The sequence below is a fragment of the Malus sylvestris genome, chromosome 3, assembly GCF_916048215.2.
Source record: "Malus sylvestris chromosome 3, drMalSylv7.2, whole genome shotgun sequence".
In the NCBI taxonomy this organism is placed as follows: domain Eukaryota; kingdom Viridiplantae; phylum Streptophyta; class Magnoliopsida; order Rosales; family Rosaceae; genus Malus; species Malus sylvestris.
In genome coordinates, this window is record NC_062262.1 from 30,823,099 (window position 1) to 30,843,648 (window position 20,550).

At 36.8% G+C, this 20,550-nt stretch overlaps 2 protein-coding genes and 1 long non-coding RNA gene across 3 annotated transcripts; 1 reads left to right on the forward strand and 2 right to left on the reverse strand.

The window, feature by feature from the left end:
• Nucleotides 1-207: 207 nt before the first annotated feature.
• Nucleotides 208-2,354, reverse strand: LOC126615089 (uncharacterized). Its single transcript, XR_007620649.1, has 2 exons — nucleotides 2,232-2,354; nucleotides 208-518 (listed from the first exon to the last, which is right to left on the reverse strand). It is a non-coding gene; the product is annotated as an uncharacterized LOC126615089 (long non-coding RNA).
• On the forward strand, nucleotides 2,345-5,971 carry LOC126615083 (homogentisate 1,2-dioxygenase). The gene is made up of 8 exons (XM_050282807.1): nucleotides 2,345-2,951; nucleotides 3,046-3,125; nucleotides 3,627-3,794; nucleotides 3,968-4,143; nucleotides 4,357-4,426; nucleotides 4,525-4,679; nucleotides 4,985-5,068; nucleotides 5,450-5,971. The coding sequence occupies exons 1-8, from the start codon at nucleotides 2,485-2,487 to the stop codon at nucleotides 5,672-5,674; spliced, it is 1,425 nt and encodes a 474-aa protein (XP_050138764.1). The 5' UTR covers nucleotides 2,345-2,484; the 3' UTR covers nucleotides 5,675-5,971.
• Nucleotides 5,972-7,704: 1,733 nt separating this feature from the next.
• On the reverse strand, nucleotides 7,705-10,648 carry LOC126615084 (basic leucine zipper 34-like). Its single transcript, XM_050282808.1, has 4 exons — nucleotides 9,568-10,648; nucleotides 9,140-9,230; nucleotides 8,876-9,002; nucleotides 7,705-8,337 (listed from the first exon to the last, which is right to left on the reverse strand). Exons 1-4 carry the CDS (start codon nucleotides 10,215-10,217, stop codon nucleotides 8,144-8,146), a joined length of 1,062 nt encoding a protein of 353 aa, XP_050138765.1. The 5' UTR covers nucleotides 10,218-10,648; the 3' UTR covers nucleotides 7,705-8,143.
• Nucleotides 10,649-20,550: the final 9,902 nt, after the last annotated feature.

The following is a 20,550-nucleotide window of genomic DNA, read 5'->3' on the forward strand; positions in this document are numbered from 1 at the left end:
AGTCCCAAACACCAACCCTAATAATATTTAAACAAAAAATGAGTCATCTGTTAGTTTATTTATTTTTCAACTAGGAGAGTGATTTATGCACAATTTTTCTCCACATTTTGAAAAAGAAAATTTTGTGGAATCTATTTCCCTCTGCACTTATAGCTTATCCACTACACTCATTATTTTTAATCAAATCAACATCTTTTTAAATCCAAATTTTCTTCCCAAACCACATTCTAAACTAAATTCACCATGTAAATTTATATTTACACCTATTTAAAAAATAAAAAATCAAACTCAAAGCATATTTTCTCTCTTTTGACGTAATATCCTTTCAACTTGGACCAACGTCCATCAGTTCTAGTACAATCGTCCTGTTCGATGGAAGTTCTAAGCTTTCAAAATCTTCTTCATGCAATTGGTCTTTACTAAGTTAAATGATGATGGAAGTCGTGAACTTTGTTGACCAAAATTCCTCACCTTCAGAGCAACATTTGGTCCACAGAGATGAAGGAAGTCGTGAAATGCTGAAATTATTTTTCGAGAAAATTCATTAGTTGCAGTTATCTCATCATTTCCATTAGGAACAGTAATGGACCCATCATGCGGTCAACAACATTTTTATTGGACACAACAGTCTTCATATCTTCCTTTGGCAAAGATTTTTATTGGACACCCATTTAAAAAATAAAAAACAAAACTCAAAGCATACGTTCTTACATTTGATGTTCTCTCCTTCCAACACCAAACATTTTCATTTGTTGGATTTTCCATCACCTTCTACAGCGTTGCTGTAAAAAATTCTAAGTTGTCTTGCGTGACCATGTCAAACAAGCCGTCCCTTCAAAACTACTATTTTGCAATACCCTTTTTCCTTTACAACTCCCTCTCTTTCTCAAGTTAAAAGCTTTTGGCATAAATCCCTTTTTCCTTTCTTTTGTTTTGCATACATACTCAGTTTAACAAAGTCCTTTTCTTTTGTTTTGCATACATACTCAGGCTAATAAAGCTCCTAGAGTTTCACATCGTTCGGGGGCAGAAGCTAGAGACTATTCTCAACTATAAGAGGTTACCACTCTCCTACAACTAATTCCTAATGGCATTAGGGTACTTAAACTTGTGTTCATAGCTCACTAATGAAGTTTATGTTTGAACCTATGTATTGTGTAAATTCTTGACTATTAATGAGAACTCCTCTACTCTCGTGGACGTAAACCAACTTAGGGTGAACCACGTACATCTTGTGTTCATTTTCCTATCTTTGTCTTTCTACATATTATCCTCACTAGGTGACCGGAGCAACCTTACGAGGGTCACAAGCTTAACAATTTACGTGTCTTACTGATTTTGTGCATCAACAAGGTGCAAAATACACCGCTTCCTCCTGTAAGGCAAAATAAAGTTTCAAACTTTGAAGAAGAAGAAGAAGAAAGCCAGAGAAAATAAAGGTGAAAAGGGAGAAAAAGAGGGAGAGGGGAGGGAGACAAGGGGACGGAGAAAAAAGGTAGAAAAAGGGGAAAATAAGAGGGGGAGGATGGAGAAAAATAGAGAGGTCTTGAGAGAGAGGAAGATGTTTCCAAAGAAAGAGAAAGGTAAATTAATAATAAGATATTAATAAATATGAATTAAATAATATAATATTAGTATTTGTTAATTATCTTCTTAATTCGACATTGTATCAAAGCTTCGTTAAATCATTCCAACTTAAGCTGTGAAGTTAACTTAGTCTGAGATAATTCACTAGCCTTTATTCTGTTGAGAGTAAGCTGCTAATTTCTCCCATTAACTTTCACTTAACTTTCAATTCCCCTCCTAAACTTTTCATTTGGAAATTAAGGACTTAAACCAATTTTTTTGGCCAATTTTTGGCCATGCTATTAGTTTTTTATTCATTCCATCCAAATTTCTGTTAAATGGAAGTATGTGTACAACATGTAAGGGTAGTTCGGTTGCTTTGTTATTTAAAATAATTGAAAACCTTGGATTTCTAGAATGTCAACATATGCAAATCTGTGTGAATATATAGTTTTTGTGTTTAAAGTCTAGCGAAGCGACACTTTGTCTTCCAAGAAGAATCACGTAATGTGCACATGATAAGAGTGAATGTTATTTTTGATAGCATCTATAGAAAACTAATGGTAGGAGATAATTGGCCAAAAAAATTAGTTTAAATCTTTGATTTTCTAATTGAAAAATTTGGAAGAAATCGAAAACTAAATGAAAGGGAGACCGGCAGTTACCTCTTCTCTAGAAACGGAATGGCACGTGATCCTGTCTCCATTTTCACTCCCTCCGACATCAACTTCCACTTCCCCTTACGACTCTCCAACTGATGAGAATGTCACGTCATCACCATCGCCATCTTTCTTTCCCAAATCCAATCCAAATCCAAAATCCATAATCCAAATTCAATCCAATCCAATCCAATCCAAACAGAAGTTCTGTATTATATACACTTCGTAATAACAAAATCCACCTAATCCTGAAACCCCGATGGATCATCAGCAATCGGACATCAAAACCAACGGCTCTGATTTATCCTCCACCTCCTCCTCCTCCTTTTCCGACCTCCAGTACCAATCGGGCTTCCACAACCACTTCTCCTCCGAAGCTCTCCCCGGAGCTCTCCCCCACGGACAGAGCAGCCCCCTTGTCTGCCCGTACGGCCTCTACGCTGAACAAATCTCCGGCACCTCCTTCACCTCCCCTCGCAAGCTCAACCTCCGATCATGGCTCTACCGCGTCAAGCCCTCCGTCACCCACGAGCCCTTCAGGCCGCTCGAGCCGAGCCACAGAAAGCTCGTTTCCGAGTTCACCCAGGCGAACAGCTCCACCACGCCGACTCAGCTCCGGTGGAAGCCCGTCGATGTACCCGAGTCCCCCACCGACTTTGTTGAAGGGTTGTTCACCGTGTGTGGCGCCGGGAGCTCGTTCCTCCGCCACGGTTTTGCTATTCACATGTAATTTGTACTCTGTGATTTGCTGAACAAGTATATAGGGTACTAAAGATTGAATTTTTATGCATATTTTGATAATTGAGGGATAATTGTGTAGGTACACTGCCAACAAATCAATGGATAATTGTGCGTTTTGCAACGCGGATGGCGATTTCTTGATCGTTCCCCAGACTGGAAGTAAGTGGTTGATCTATTATATTTGATCACTTGCAACTCTATTAATTGGTTTCACTATTGGGTGCTTAGATTTTGTAGGTAATGATCAGTTTTTCATTATGTGGTCAATATTTGATCGCTATGTCATCGATATTTAATTACAGGAGGTTTTAATGAAACACTCTCAGTTACTGTTTATTTTTAATAAAAAACTATATTTTTACATTTTTCTGGTGCTATTTACTATACTTTTATTTGTCATTTTTTATTAAAACTAAAGTTTTTTTTTACTTTTCGTTAGTTTTCTTTTTCTTTTAATTATATGGGGTTGGTTTTTAATTTTGATCAGTTCAGCAATTGGGATTTGATTTCAGAACATTTTAGCCAATTTCCCAAGTTTATTAGGTGTAAATTCTATTTGAATGCTGAAGTATCTAAGGGTCGTCATTCTTGGATTGAATTTGGGTTGTGCGGTGATCAAAGGCATTTTGTGATACTCTATTGTCTATTCTGGTTACGTAGAGCTCTGGATCACTACTGAATGCGGAAAGTTGCAAGTTTCTCCTGGTGAAATTGCTGTATTACCTCAAGGATTTCGTTTTGCGGTTGATCTGCCTGATGGCCCTTCGCGTGGTTATGTGGCCGAGGTTTTCGGCACCCATTTTCAACTCCCTGATCTTGGACCAATTGGTAGGTAAATTCATGTCCTCATGCCCCCTTTTAGGTTTTCACTTTTCAGCAGTGACAGAATCAGGTGTAGAATGATTGCTGTTCTCGAATCTCAATCCAATAGAATGTTTGTTATTATATTGAGTGTTTTCATTATAAGTAGGCTGTGAGAACGTAATTTTGATTACATGTAGGAGCTAATGGTCTCGCTGCTCCAAGGGATTTTCTTGTTCCCACTGCGTGGTTCGAAGAGAGTTCCCGACCCGGCTACATCATTATACAGAAATTTGGTGGTGAACTCTTTACTGCAAAGCAAGATTTCTCTCCCTTCAATGTAGTTGCTTGGCATGGCAATTATACTCCATATAAGGTGTGTTATATTGTTGTTGCTACCTTCCTACTCATATTTTAAAGAGTTGTTGCCTTTTTTTATCTTGTTTTTTATTATCATTGTTTGACTCTGTTTAGTTTATATCACACAGAGGAATGATTAATCTAAACTTATTCGTCGATATGATTATGGTATATGTACTCTCACCTTCCTGAGACCCGATTTGTAAAAATAAACCTTATTTTCTTGCAGTATGATCTGACTACGTTCTGCCCCTTTAACACTGTTTTATTTGATCACGGTGATCCATCAGTGAATACAGGTACATAGAAAATGGCGTTTATTTTTTCCCCCCATGTATTTTTCATTAGTAAAAAATGTGTCACTTATTATGACTGAGCTTATACCATTGTGATGCAGTTTTGACAGCACCAACTGATAAACCTGGTGTTGCATTACTTGATTTCGTCATTTTCCCTCCGCGATGGTTGGTTGCTGAGCATACATTCCGACCTCCATACTATCATCGTAATTGTATGAGTGAGTTTATGGGTCTCATCTACGGTGGATATGAGGTAATACCATGAACATGTTAACTACTAGGTATCTAAATATAAACTTTGAGGGTTTGAAGGAGCTCTACATACCTTCTGCTTTGAAACTGAATCTAGGGCGGAAAAGAAACCCTCCTAGTATTGCTATATAAATGCATGGAGAAAGCAGCTGCATTGTATATTAAAAATGTTAGTTAGATACTATGAGATGCAATAAATGTGTTGTCGTGACACTAGACGGGTAGTCTTCTTTTTGTTGCAAGGTTTGAGGATCGTCTGTATGTTAGACTCAGCACGGAAGAATTAATACGTATTCTTGTTTTCAGGCAAAAGCGGATGGTTTTCTTCCTGGTGGTGCAAGCCTTCATAGCTGCATGACTCCCCATGGTCCTGATACCAAAACATATGAGGTAAACCTAAATAAAAGATGCTATTTCTTCTCCCATTTCAATTTTAGCACAGAGCTTTGTTCTTTTGTCCTTACTCCGTAGTTCGAATCCTGTGGAGATGTCAGTAGAGCCAGTCTACTGTGGATGAGAAATTAGGGGTGGTGCAATTTATATTCTTGTGATGGATACAGAGGAAAACAAACTACATGTTCGCACCTTTTTTTCCTAGTAGTACGGAAAGAACTGCTTGATGTTTGCTGAAATAATTCTTTTTAGGGTGACTTCACCGAGCTGATGTGGTTGACTGGATTTCGGTTTTCACTTGTTATTCATACAATAACTGTAACTTGTAAGTGCTCAATGATCAGTCCTTGCTAAACACCGACTCTGTTGGACTCACAGGCTACCATTGCGCGTGGAAATGAGGCAGGACCATTCAGAATCACCGATACTTTGGCTTTTATGTTTGAATCGTGTTTAATCCCCAGAGTATGCACCTGGGCTCTCGAGTCTCCAGTCATCGATCATGATTATTACCAGTGCTGGACTGGACTGAAATCACATTTTACGCGTGGAAGGATGAATGCTGAAGACGGAGATGTCCAGAATGGGAAGAAAGAGGATTAAAGTGGAGACTGCCGTGGCTGCTTTAGACGAATGGAAACTATAGTTCATACAAAGACCAAGCAAATACAATCCTACTGAGTACATAGTACTATAAAAAGTGTTAAGTGTACCAAATATGCTTATTTGTATCCACTTCTGTATTAAAGCACCTGAGCCGGCCTTGAGGGTGTGCAAAAGGTGCCCCCGATTCGTATGGGCCCCCAAAGTTTCTTTACATGTAAACAGATGCCTATTATATACTTAAATTTGCAAAATAATAATAATCACCACACCAGTGCTAGTGGTATAGGCCTTCAATCTTCTTGTACATGGTCCAGGTGCGAGTCCTTGTAGAACTATTTTGGTATTTTTAAGTTTTGCAAATTTATTAACTTAAAAAGTTAATAAGTTTTACACAAAAAATCATGCAACATATTTTGAACTAAAGACCTTTCAAGACAGGAAACTCTTGTCCACTCAAAGTGGTGCTTTAATTTGTGGTATTTAAATTTTATAGATACAAATTGAAAAAAAAATAACAAAGAAAAGTTAATAAGTTTTACACAAAAAATCATGCAACATATTTTGAACTAAAGACCTTTCAAGACAGGAAACACTCTTGTTCACTTAAAGTGGTGCTTTAATTTGTAGTATTTAAATTTTATAGATACAAATTGAAAAAAAAAATAACAAAGAAAATACAACATTAAAAAATGAAGGGCCTCAATCTAAATCTTGCACATGGTCCTTAAATTCTCAGGGCCGGCCCTGTAAAGCACTCTGCAATGAATAAGTCTTTCTTTACTTTGAAGCGTCTGTCAAGTTTAAGGAGTTTTGCAACATCCTCATAAATTGACACGAGTTGGTGTTTAAATTTTAAAGATCAACAAAATTGCTTGTTTACCGCTCGAACGGCGTTGTAGGTAAAACATGACCGTTCGAACAGCTTAGAGACACTAGTCTTTGACTGTTGGATGCTAGCAGGGCTCGTTAGGTTGTCTGGCTAGGACAATAATACTAGATTGAGTACTGTATTTTAAAATGGACTGCATGAAATGGTACTCTACATTTTAAAGCGAAGATCAGGTATGCTTAGAAAGATACAAAGCCAGATCGGTGGCAAAGAGATTTCTTGGCAGCTTAAGTTTTTTGGGCTAGTTCTAGTCATACTTGAAACGATGTTACTCGAAATAATGCATTATTGGCAAGGATGGAGCTAGAAATTTGTTTTAGTGGGGGGTAACCGAAAACAACTAAGAAAATCTTATTATAGTATGGTTATACATTATATTGTATTAAGGATGAGTTCAAATGATGATGTATCACAATTCCAATGTTACAAAAATTTCAATATAGTAGTAGAAAATGACAAAGTGATGAGAAAAATATAAGTACATGACAGGCAGGAGTGAGTTTTTTTGGTTTGAATGACAGAACAAGAGCACTATTGCTCATATAATATTTGATATGGAGTATAAATAGAATGAATGTATGTTGAATATTAGATACATATATTTTCTTCAAAGATAACCCGTGTATATTATATAATTGTAGTCTGCAACTAAACAAACGAATTACTTGAGTGAGGGCATCTGCCCCTAGTGAGCCTTCATTGGCTCCGTCCATGATTATTGGTCGATTGTCACTCTTAAATTCCAAAAAGGTTTGTTTGTTTTTGTTTTTTGTTTTTTGTTTTTCCTTTGATATAAGAGATGCTACACTGAATTAGTCATTTAAAGCAAGAAGGGAATTTAAACTTATGTACGTACAATAGAAAACACACTACTCTAACCTAACTGAATTTATATACTTTTCTTCCAAAAGAATCAAATAACATAAACAAATGGCATAACATCTTATTAGTCGATAGGGGAAAGAAAAAAAAAATGATACAACAATTAGACTCAGACATGACCACTCCTCCCCGGACCAATTCTTCTTCAATGTTACAGATCCCTCCTCCCTGCCGAGGGAAAAAAAGGAACTTTAACGAAAAGTTTCCGGTACTGTTTATTTTAACGAAAAATTATATTTTTACACTAAAAAGTCAATCATGGTAATATTCATTTTACCCTTTATTTTATTCTTATCATTAAAACTTCAAGTTTACAAACCATTTTTATTAGTTTTCCAAAAAAAAAATCCCCACCATTCTTCCAAAAATTAATCAAAAGTTAAAAAGAACAAAGAAATCTGAAAATAATAATCTGAAAAAAAAGAAAAAAAATAAAAAACAAAGCCAAGTGGCCAACCTTCCCAACAAAAGCAACTGATTACTGAAAAAAAAACAATTGTTTTCAGCATCCAATCCAAGCAGTCCACGTGTCCATGTTATAGCCTACAATCTCACAACCTTGTCACGGGTCCCACATAGAAAGCATACAAGTGGAAGCACTACACGTGAATGTAAGGCCAAAGTCAGCATTGTATGCCACTATATCATTTATGCATCTGCATGCTGCATTATATCATATCATCAAATCTTCAGCTTCAATTGAGAATTTGCTGCTCATTGTGATCCGTACAGACCATGATGTCTGGGTTTGATTGCTGCTGCTGCTGTTGCTGTTGCTTTTGATGCTGCTGTGAGTTTTGGTTTCCTTGCTTACCCATGTTCTTTAGGGTTTGGTGGTGATAGACCTGCCTTAACCTCTCTATTTCCTTCTTTAGTGCCTCTTGATGAGCTGAAAAAAAAGTCAAGATCAAAATAAAAGTTAGAATAAATTATTGGGATTTGTGTAAAATTCATGTTATATTTGGTTATGTTCCCATATAACAATACGAAATTTTAGACTAAAGTTGTCAAAATTATGAGAGATATATTAAGACTTTGATACAGAAGAAAAAACACACTGATCTAGTCAACTTAGCTAAGTTAAGTGTGTAATAAATTTTGAGATTAGCATATTTTTACTCTTACCCATGTTCGAAAAACAACTAATAACAATTAGGTTAATAATAATAATGCATAGAATATTGAATAAAAACACAAATATGCTTTCCACTTTTTGTTTGAAGGGATTAAAAGGTCTAAATCAATACTTTTTCAAATTAAGGAAGTTGGACAGTGATTGGAAAGAAAGGACTTTTGCTGATATTCCTGTGAATTTGTTCTCAAGTGGGGAGAAAAAGCACCATAAAGTGAAGATGCATGCATTATCTTCACAACACTAATTAAACAATAATTAATCATGGTTTATTTTAAACTCATATCTTAATTACCATCTTTGAAAAGCTTGTCCTGAGCCAAAGCAGCAATCCGTTGCTTGAGAGCACTATTATCAACGTTTAGAATCAACCTCTGGTGGTCTAGAAATGCAACCCTTGGTGACAGTGTCGATACCTCCGACTTAATCACAACACAAACAAGTTTAATTAATTAAATTATTCACCAAACCAAATTTATTACCAATGATAAGGAGTTAAGCAAAGCAAACTAAATGATGAGGAATTAAGCAAAGCAAACTAATTGATCTTCTTGTATACCTGTAATGTTGTAACGCTGCGTTCAAGCTCTGAAATATATTGCAACTTTCTCACTCTCGACCTCTGTGCTGATTGCCGGTTTGCCAAAATCCTACCATCACAACCAGAAGTTGTTTTAATAAATAAGCTATGTAGTTATAAATTAAGAGTGTTGCTATCCACACGCCTCCTTTTGCATTCCATATACTATTTGTTAATTTTGTTTTTTGATATTCTTCAATTCATTCGATCAAACGGTTGAAAATTAAGAGGTGTAAGGAAGGTAAAAAGGTTGTGTAGATAGCACCAAACATAAATTAAGGACAATTTGGCGGCAACTAATTTTGCAGATCTTATTTTTTACGTGACAGATCTGGTTTAATTGTCCAAACCATGCATGCAAAATCCTGTAACAAAATTGTTAATGAAATACATTGTTGTGAAATTACCTTTTGACCCTCTTGGGGTCAGCCGGGGACGTTGGTGGTGGCGGATGAGATTGAGTATTAGCGTCAGCCTCGCACGACGAGCTTTCAACCTCTCCAGGCTCGGTTTTCGGCTGCTGCTGGTCCAGATGAACCATCAATGGCTTCTTGTTATTATTATTGTCATTGTTAATATTGTTTTCGTCGTTATTGCTGTTCTGGTCGGACGGCGTGGACGGGCTGGAAGACGAGACGGTAGGCGGCACGGTCACCGACATGTCATCGGAGAACATGGAAATGAGTTGCTCGTCGTCTAGCCTGTCGAAGCCGAGGTTGTTGGTCGATCCGTGATGATGAATCATAGTGGCGGTGGAGTTCCTGCATTCCTCGTCAAGTATCAGGGGGGATTCTAAGAAGGCAATGGAGTCGCTAGCCGACCTCCGGTGCGCCCCGCGCCTGGCGGAGGAGAAGTCGAGGAACTCGTCGATCCAATTGTATGACGGGGATTGTTGTTGTTGTTGTTGTTGGTTCGGTTGGTTGGACGAGGGTTGGCCGGCAGCGGCAGAAGTGGTGGTGGTGGTGGGGATGAAATTGGCCATGGTGGGTAGCCTTTGGTGAGGGAAGGATGGCCAATTCTGTGTCATGCTTGGTATTTTAGGAGGTAATTGTGCCATTCTCTCAATGTGACCTCCCCAACCAAATATAGGGTACCCTAAAATATATGTGTTATTAGAGAGAGAAACCCAAAACCCAAAACCAAAAGCCAGAACCAAATCCCAAGAAAAAAAATACAAAAAAGAAAGAAAAGAGAAACACCACCAACAACCAACCCAACAAACAACTTACAGCTGCAATGATCCCTTAATCTTTAGGGCAGTCCTAAAAAAAGAGTAAAGAGAGATATTAAAGGGAAGTGAGCAGGGCAGCAGGATTACATGGGCAGCTGCAGGAAGAGCAGGAATCCGAATGCAACATGCAGCTAGCATAATAATCATAAACATAAATGAATGAGTGGCATTTTCTTTGGATTTTTGGGGACATTTTTTTAAGGCCCTGAGGTTTTGGAGAGGGAGGGAGGTGGGTCACATGGGGGTGGGGATATTAGCGACAGCTAGCAACAGCTGGGGAGGGAAGAAGGTGGGGAGGATTGGGGTGGGACTCCCTCCAAAAGGGTTTCGATTCACTACTGGAAAAAGTCTCTCACCACTGCGTTCTCTGCATAGTTTATTAACTGAAGGGAATCAGCCCCCACCCCACGTGCCGATATGACACCTCTTCCTGCCCCTTCTCCCTCTCCAGTCTCCACCCCATTACATTAGTTTTCCTTGACATTATAGATGTATGGATATTATAACTATAGTATATACCATATCTTTATCCTATTATTTAATGAATTGAAGCACTTGATATATAGTGTGTATGTACATATATCACTTCTGTATTACACTGTATATACAAAAGATGATTCATATGTTTACAAGTTTGAAGTTACTTGTAGTTGTAGAGCATTATTGAGCAATTTTTATCCTTTGGATACAATAATGATGCAAAAATCTATGGGACATATGGCCCATTTTTGTTAATTATCTTGGGGATGAATTTTGATTGCAATCGATTTGTGGGATCTAATGGTCCGTTTATTACATTGGATTATCTCAGAGTAGATTAATTTTAAGAATTAAGCTGGATTCGTTTGGCATGAATTAAGTTGCAATATCGGCTAAGCCAATGACTAAATTAATATTGTGATCCATATATATATATATATATATATTTCATTTTTAATTTACTCTCTGTCCCCTCTCTTTACCTTTTCTTTTCTTTTCTCTTATTTTTGTTTCCTCTTTTTTTTTTTTTTTTTTTTTTTTTCCACACCATCCAGAATTGCCTTCTCCTCACTGCCCGACAAAAGCTCCCCCTCTCACAACCAAAAAAAACGAACAAATCAAACAATCAACAGTTGTAGGTTAACTTCTTGTTAGTAGCAGAAAGCTTCTGGAGACACTGGAACGACTGCGCGATTTGGTTTCAGAGAGATAGAACCCATGCCGCTATTTGTCTTCTGGAGGCATTGGAACGACTCAGCGCCTTCTGCCCTATTTTTCTCTGGAACCTTCAGCTCTCCTTGCTTACTGATGTGCGTTTTGGTTTCAGACGCAAAACAATTTTGTAATTTTTTTTCCCCCAATTTTTGGGGTATTTTTTCTAATTTTTTTATGTGTGAGGTACCAGAACGACAGCGCCATATGGTTTTGAAAATGGCTGTGAGAAGCGAAGAGCAGAGATGGTCTTAGTAGTCCACTCGATTTCAAGGGGGGTCTTGCTAAGACCGTCCAGCAAGGCATTTAGTCGAGGTGAGTTCCTCCAAGTCTCATTAAAGTTAATACCTGTGGATAACAAACATGGGACGATGCTAACACTTAGTCCAGTCCAATGAATGAGTGAGGGAAAACAAGCACACCATAATAGTAATGGGGAATGATTTTTCTGCACTATTTTCTTGTAAGTATCTACCTCGATTTGCTTCTTGTAGAGACTTTTTAGTGTGATTGTAAACCGTCTCAAGGTATGATTATAATAAAGACTGTCAAATTGTGTGATTAATCTAACGATATTATAACATGTGATATTAGTTAAAATATTCCCTAAAGTATAAATTGCCGCTCATTTTTACTATATAACACATATATTAGTAACATTACGAGAGAGTGCTACCCAATACTGACATGTGGTCTGATCATAACATTGTCATATGATGTGACTATTACACCGTTAATCAGGTAGTGTGGCTCGACCAATGTTGCAACACGTTATATTTATTGATAATAAATTATAAAGTATTATTTCATCGTCCATCTATGCTATGACATCTGAATTAATAACACCTAATAACTTTATTTTTTTGTAAAAAAGAATGGAAAATGATGGAAGAGGATCCTCTCCGGATCCATTTTGTGGTGATCCTAGGAATCCCCACATCTTAGCCGTTTATCGTACATCGTACGGTCAATTTTCGTTAGATACTATTTGTGTTTAATTTTAAATAAAAAAATTCAAATGATTTCTGACCACACGATACAAGATGAATGTCTAAGATGCGAAGATCCCTAGGATCCCCAAAAAATGCATCCATATGGGAACCAATTCTAAAAATGACCACTATTGTATGATCAAATGGCTATATTAATTCATAAATTGTCGTGATTTTTAAGTATGTATATACAAGTAGTTTTGGGTGTGGAACTAATTACATAGGAGAAAGTCCTATTTGGGTAATATAAAAGATATAGTGGAAGGATGTAGGAATTTATAGAGGATGAGCTGTGAAAAGAAAGGAGAGCTTCTTAGAATCATGTCCTCCTCCTCCCATGTGAATTGCTAGTAAGAGCCCACCTTTGTTTGCTTTGTCCCCAAATAAACCTCACATGGGAGGGTTTGAGAGACCCCTTTTGCCCCTCTTTCTCTCAAATGGATGACAATTTTCTTGGTATCTTCCATTATCTTTATGTTGGCAGTCATGTTGTTTTTTAATGAAAGTACTTAGGAGACACTAATAATGATTAGTGGAAAAGTTAGAACGCATGTTAAGTACTTGATCCAATAGTTTGTCACACAGATGCGTACCCCATCTACATGCATTAATTCATTTTAAATCATCCACTCGATAATGTATAGAACACATAATCCTAATTCGTTTCACCATTAGTCAATAATCAATTTATAAAAAGTCAAATATGTCAATGCCGTGAAGTTAGGGTTTACACATACTAAACCTTTGTTTGAAAATAAAAAATATACTTCTTAACTTATAAATTTTAGATTCAAATCTTGTGCATAGTAAGTTTGATATTAATATATCATTGTATAAAAACATACAGTAAAAAAAGACGAATGATTTAAACCCAAAAAACCCTAAAAGGAGACAAAGGATTTAAACCCAAGAAGCACAAGCTTGAAGCATTAATCATATATAACGAATATATGTCTTCTTCTTTTTTCAAAAAGGAGGACAACTGGTGATAAGTCACGGTTCTCTACCTTTTCTGGGCCCAGAGAGGTTATGGGAATTTCACCTTGCTGGTGGCCACAATCAAACAGACTTACCAGCTCGGAGCATCGAACTCGAAACCTCCCACATTTTTTTATTTATTGGGAATCCGCAATTTGCATCCTTACCACTAAGCCATATAACGAATATATGTTGATTAGTGGTTTGCATGTGCATTTCCTTTACCATTCACAGTTAAAAGAATTTCCTAATTGAATACAATAATAATCCTCTATCTTCCTATTTTAATTATATATTTTTTGGATCCCAAAAATGTTGAAGTACCGTATAGCAGGAAAGGGGAGAAGGGGAAGGACTGCAAAATATGAATACAAAGCATTGCACGTGGAAGGAGCACAGAGGGCCCTGCCTTTGTATATATCATGATAAATGGGCCAAAAAAGAGAACGCGTAAAGATGTTAAAAAAACACATTGATATAGAAAGAAAGGGAAGTGATGAGTGATGACAACTGACCACGTTCCATAGTTTCATCTATTGCCATTGGAATATATAAAGTGTTCCAAAAGGAAAATTGAATTACCACTTAGAACTACCAAATGTAATTTGTAAGGCGAAAAACGTATCACCTTAATCAACGGTTAATTGCAATTTGTCAACTATGATTATTTCAATAAAAAATGAAGTACAATGTACAAAACGTGTTTTGGGCACGGAACTTGTACCAAAATGTAATTTACCATGCAAATTGATGGATCATGGACTTGGATGAGAGCATGGCTAGTTAGTAGAAAGTGAAGAAAATCCTTGAGTATATGTGCTTAATTTTCTTGAGATGAAAGAAATATGGCCTCTGTAGAACGTCTAGAATTGAGCAGCTTGCAGTTCATAGGTGCGTTTGGAGAATTCGTTGGTTTAGTTCCTGCAATATCACTTACTTTTCTTGAGAACCTCCTCTTTTGGTTCCCCCAGTGTTTCAATACAACCGTCATTAACTTCCAGATAACCTTATGTTCAGACAGAGACATACATGCACAAAAGATGTAGATCACAAGAGCGATCGAAGATGTACGTCCTGTGAACATGAATAACACCCAGAAGTAACTAGGACTAAGACTAAGACTACGAGGTTCATCATCTGGTTCCATGTCTATGCACTTCTGGGATGCAAACATGGCATTTTCCAACTCTCGGAGCTTACCACTTTCAGATACCTTTGATAGGTGCATTATTTATCACATTTTCAGGTTAATTCTCCTTAAGTTTTGTTAAGGAATTGGTCTTAAAAGAGCCTTATTACTTTCCTTTTCTCTGTTTCAGCCAATCTGTGCATGCAAGACGTTTTTGATGATAATTCGACTTTCCGGAGGAGTTTTGATGCAAGGCCAATTGGAGAAGAAAGCTAAGAGGTGGAAGATCATTATATCCAAATTTCGTAATTTTTCATGGAGTCAAACGTTCCAGTTTTACAAATCAATCCTGCAGTAGTAACTGTTCCGTCAGAACTGCGCAGCTGTGGGGGAATGAAGATTTGAAGGCTTTTCCGATTTTTCCTAGTGGTGTACGACATATGCTTGAAAAGATAAGAGATCAAGCTACGTTTCCCATATTTTTACAGAATTTTTCAAAAGATAAATCAACCCCAAATCTAGCGTGCAAGACAGATGCCGTGTTTCCCAAGTCAAGAAGGACTGTTTCCTAGTTTGTACTTAGGAGTCTGTTTTCCTTTAGGATAGTTTTTATCAGACTTTTTAGGATATTATTAGAATAAATAGAGTACCAAAGGCTATCTTGAGATGGGGGAAAAACGAAATACACAGAAGGGAATTCGTCCAAAGTGAAGGAAGGCCGTTTAGTGTGTTCTTACCATTCTTTATCGGGTTTTATCTTTTTCCATGATTTCTTTTGTGATTTTTATTATGATATGTGTAACTAACTATTCTTCTAAGGTTTATGATGAAGTCATGACATGATTATTTCCGAAGTATTTTGTTGATTATTGACTGATTACATGTCATATTTAGTTCTTAATCTTTGTGCTTAATCTATTCTTGTTTCTAATGTTCGTGTGACTGGCTATCATTGTGAACTTGGTTCTAGATATTTAGATAAATCTGAGAGGATAACCAATATCAATTAGGTTTATTGGAACTAAGATTAAGAAGACTAGACTAACTAGTGAGGATGACCAATATCAAACTAGTCCTACTTGGTTGACATAATTCTTCAGTGCGTAATGGGTTTTTATGTGTTTAACTGTATGCCTAACCAATAGGATATAGTTTTCACGTATAGGCACACGAGTTGATGCCTGACCAATGATTAATTCATACCATAGAAAGAACAACCTTAAACATCGGCATGGTAATTGCATAGTAATTGGCCCGAAGAAAAGGGAATATGATTGTTATTGGTGGATTCATGACCTTAGGCTTTCATCACATTAATTTCTTTTAAACTTTCATTTGTTGCGTGTTTTCGTTATTCATATTCTTAGTCTAATTTGAAGTTGAAGTTTTAATTATTTTTCGTAATCAATTAATCAATCATTCGTTGTTAAGTTAAGTTTCATGTAATCAACTGGTTGAATTGATATTAAAAGCAATCTCTGTGGGATCGACCTCGTATTTGCATTTATTTCTACAATTGATTCGTGCACTTGCGAGTTTAATTTGGTTTAGATTAATTTATTATTTAGGTTAGTTTAAATATACATCAACCTTCAGCATTGCTTGCATTACGCTAGGAAATTTCAATCCCGTTGGAAATGTCTGTGGTACAAGTAAGAAATTTCTTAAATCACATCATGCATTTTGTTGTAGAAATATGTACTAGTGCAAGCAAATGAAGCTTCTTAATTAGATAGAAAATATTACAAATCCAAATCCTCCAACTTTGTATGTAGGTCCAGTCATGGTAAAGCTTTCGCAGTATTCTGCAAGAAATATTTTGGCCAAAGCAAGGTCAAGAAAAAGGGCTGAAATTTCTTTGCTTCTGAGGGCTTGAGCGTATTGATCAGCGGACTACATATTCTTGATGTTGTTGGGATGGAAGTGCAACACTTCCTGCAGATAGTTCCGAACATAGGATATTCCAGAACAACCAATCATTGTATTGCTATTTCAAGCTGTGGCAAGGTGAGCAAGTTGGCCAGGTTAGCAGTGTAAGTCCACGTGATAACGAGTGCCATGAAGAGCCACATGACCGTTGCAATCCGCGACAAATTGCTGCTTAACTTGTTTCCTTTGTTCAAATCAATCAACACAATTTATTGAAAATAGATATTTAATCGACGTTTTGAGATAAGTTTCAAAGTTAAAACTTGTGAAGAGATTCTAGAACGAAGTATATAAGTTTACCATTTAAGGAGAAGAGAGTGCTAAAGGATCCATTGTAGAGACTTGTGGCTCCTATTAAAACTCACATGGCGTTTGTGGAAGGCTTGGTGAATAACCAATGTTTATCTCGTGTTCTTGCACGACAATAAACGATCATTACCAATCCAGATTCAGTGTAGGACGCTGTGAATTCTGTATGTTGATATCTCTTGGCTAGTATTGCTATACTGCCAACTGCGGCATCAAAGTTTAATAATTGAAAAAAAAAACTGTGATTAGTATCAGACTCTCAGTTTGAAAAATCTATAATTTTGTAACGGATGGCAAATCAAATGGTAATTCCTCTAAGGTGGCATGAAAGAGTTCAATTGCAAGTCCTTTATAAGAGAAAGAGATATTGTTTCCAAAGTGATCTTGTTCCACTTCCACGTTGACATAGTTTCTGAATATTTATCTTGACACACCCATTCTAAGTGGATAGGCACTTGTCGTTGGACTCCATCCTACTGGCGTTTTTCGAGCGCCTCCTGGCCAATAGACTTTACCCGCCGAATCTTTCATTGAAGAGCTAAGTGTAGCACTTTTACCGATAGTCTATGAGAAACAAAGTTCTATGTAGCTCTCTCCTATCACATTGATGATCTGAAATGTATGTACTGGAGCTATTTGTTTGGTTAGCAAACTGAACCTTCCCACTCAAGCCATGAAAATCACTTTTCTTGACAAAATTTGTTGGCTTCCCATCTTTTCCTTCCTCATTGCTTGAGCTACCGCCCATGGTGCATCATAAGCATGCACTGCAAAAGTGCTCAGTTCATGGTTACTCTCTTCAGGATGTTCTGAGCTAAACCGCTCATAAAATTTATTATAAAAGGATCGAACATGGGACTCATTTTTGTGAACGTAACTTTTGACTCCAATAATTCCTTGCATTAAGGAGATGGTAGTGGCATTGAAAGAATGGACAAGGCTTGTAAAGGGATCGGTGGCGATCCAGACAATCCTTTTTCATTAGTTTCATTCTTTTTGCCCTCTCAAATAGCTGCACCGCCGCTGCTAAAGACAGGTGGACAACAAACACCCTATCGAGCTGATGAGACAATGAAGAAGAAGCAAAAGGCGCGAAAGCTACATAATGGACAATTTCTGCGCCTACATGTTTAAGAGCCTTGGATAGATGACTTGTAACTGTTAGCATACAGACTGTAATCTTGTATGTAAATTCCAATCAATCTATGAGTAGTGAAGAAGAAGAGAATGAGAGTTTTAGAGAAAGAGAGAGTTAAGCTTGAAGAAGAGGAAAAGACTCTGCACTCTATTTGATTCATACGCACACACTTAGCACATGTAGCAAGAGCAAATATTACTTAATCTAAGATTACATCTTAGCTGCACACTTGGACTATGATCCAAGGGCTAATATTTAAAGCTGACTTCTTATTACATTTCAGCATATACACTTATAAACTAACAGTAACTACAAAGGCTGAAAAATCTGTGTTTTCATAGATTACGGTGACTTGATTCCACTCCCAAAATTGAATCATAGCTGCTACAGCTTCGATCTGCTTTAACTGATTTGGTGAAGCTTGAACTAGAAAGCTCCACTGCTCAGTTGCCCACTTTGGAGTTGCATCAGCTAAAGAAATAATTGGAACATGACTCTGAGTTCCAATCTCAGTGACTAACAACACCTCTTCCCACGTCTGTAGTCCAAGAATTGCTCGCAATTGATCCATACTGTTAAGATCTTTGGCTACAATATGGTCAATGTAATGACATTAGAACTGTATATACAAGAATGGTAATAGGAACCATTAAATTCAAAGTTTATCATATACAAAACCGAGTCAAAGTTGAATCTTTACATTTGTTGTTACAGGAGGTATCCTGAGTTTGTAACAAATAGACTTTTATGTAGGTGGATATGTACGTCATATAGTCTGACATGTTATATTGAAAAACAAATGAGATATGATTAATTTACGAATTATCTCATAACTTTCAACTAGTATTTTGTTTATAAGCTGATCAAAAGAACTTAATGGTCAACTTTGGCTAGCCCCTAGACTTTTCTTTGCAATACTTATATACCATTGTTGTCCTTACAATCGTTAGAATAATGCACTCTCTGTGAAAATCAGTGCTGTGTTCCTTTTCAGTTTTAAACTTTCAAGAAAGAAAAACGGATGTCCTTACATGGTCTTGTTTTTTTATATGAAGGTTTAATTTGATTGAAATATGTATCATGGGAGAGTTGCATAATACACACACACACACACAAACACAATTTTTTGTTCACAACACAGCTTATTTAGTAGTGGAGAAAAAACTAGGTATACCTGCTAGAGCTGCCTGTAGAAGCTCCCCTTTAGAGTTTCTCATGTGCAAAAACCAAACTTTGATTGTTGCGTGTGTTAAAGTCATTGCTACTCTCTGCTCTTTACCAACTCGAGAACCGGTTTCTACGATGGCACCTATGCCTACGAAAACATTGTCCCTTATTGTGTCGCTACTTCCATCAGCTCTCAACTTTTGTGTAAATAGTAAAACAAAGGACATGAAGCTCAACAAAGCAGGAAACTTGTCCATTCTGTGAAATATGGCAAGCAATGGGTCCTATTCTCTTCATATTTATAACAAATAAATTGGTATTACATAATCATTCAGATGTTAAGGGTCCCTTATTTTCTTGTGTCCTAGCCAATGTAATGGTTCCTATCTTTTACTTGTGTCCTCGACTCCTCGTCAATGCAAGGAATGGTTAATTACCTTCTAGGTCATGAAGAAGATAAAAACAAAAAATGTGTGACAGTAGAAGAACTAGGAAATCAGAAACAAACTCCATTCATGGGAACTTTCCAAAGCATATTTCGAAGCAGTCGTACTGCGAATTTTTTTCTAATAATGAAAGAAAGCAAATTCGAACTTGGGACATCTATTTACACAGTAAAAGAGTTATGGTTAAGCCACTTGATATCAACATTTTATTCATATTACTTAGATTCCAAGCAAATCAAGATCAATTTCCTAGTAACATCTATATACATGTATGCCTCCTTGGTCCACCTTGCACTTATGTACATAAATGTTAGTCCCTACTTTGAATTGTTCATTTGGAATTTGAATTGTTTCATAGACAAGTAGCACTGCCTCATGCATGCTATTTAGACTACTATTTTAGGAAGACTAAGATAAACTTACATTCCTTATCAGCTTGACCATGATTAAGTGTATGGGAATTAATTTTGGTCTAAACTGTTGAAAGTTCAGAAAAGAATGGCCTTTGAATTGTTCCTAGCCAAGTTCTTGCAGGTAGAGAAATCTTGACATTAGATTAATTCCTCAATCTAGATTGATGGAATGAGATTATGAGTTTAAGAATGTTTGCCCGTCCTAGATCGTTTCTTCAAATATGACCGATGAAATTACTTTTCGAAATTTAGGGCCCGGTTCCTGGTTGTATTCTTCTCTTAGCCCGGACTGATCTCATGTATCTTACAGTTTCAGTTTAACTGACTTGTCAAGACAGCATCCACGACTCCATTGTGGTGAAATTTGCATTGTATCTAAAGAGTCATTATATTATTTTTTTCATTCTCGTTTTTTTGTTTCATTATGAAAGCATAGAAATAAGAGGGAGGAGTGAAATTGAATGAAA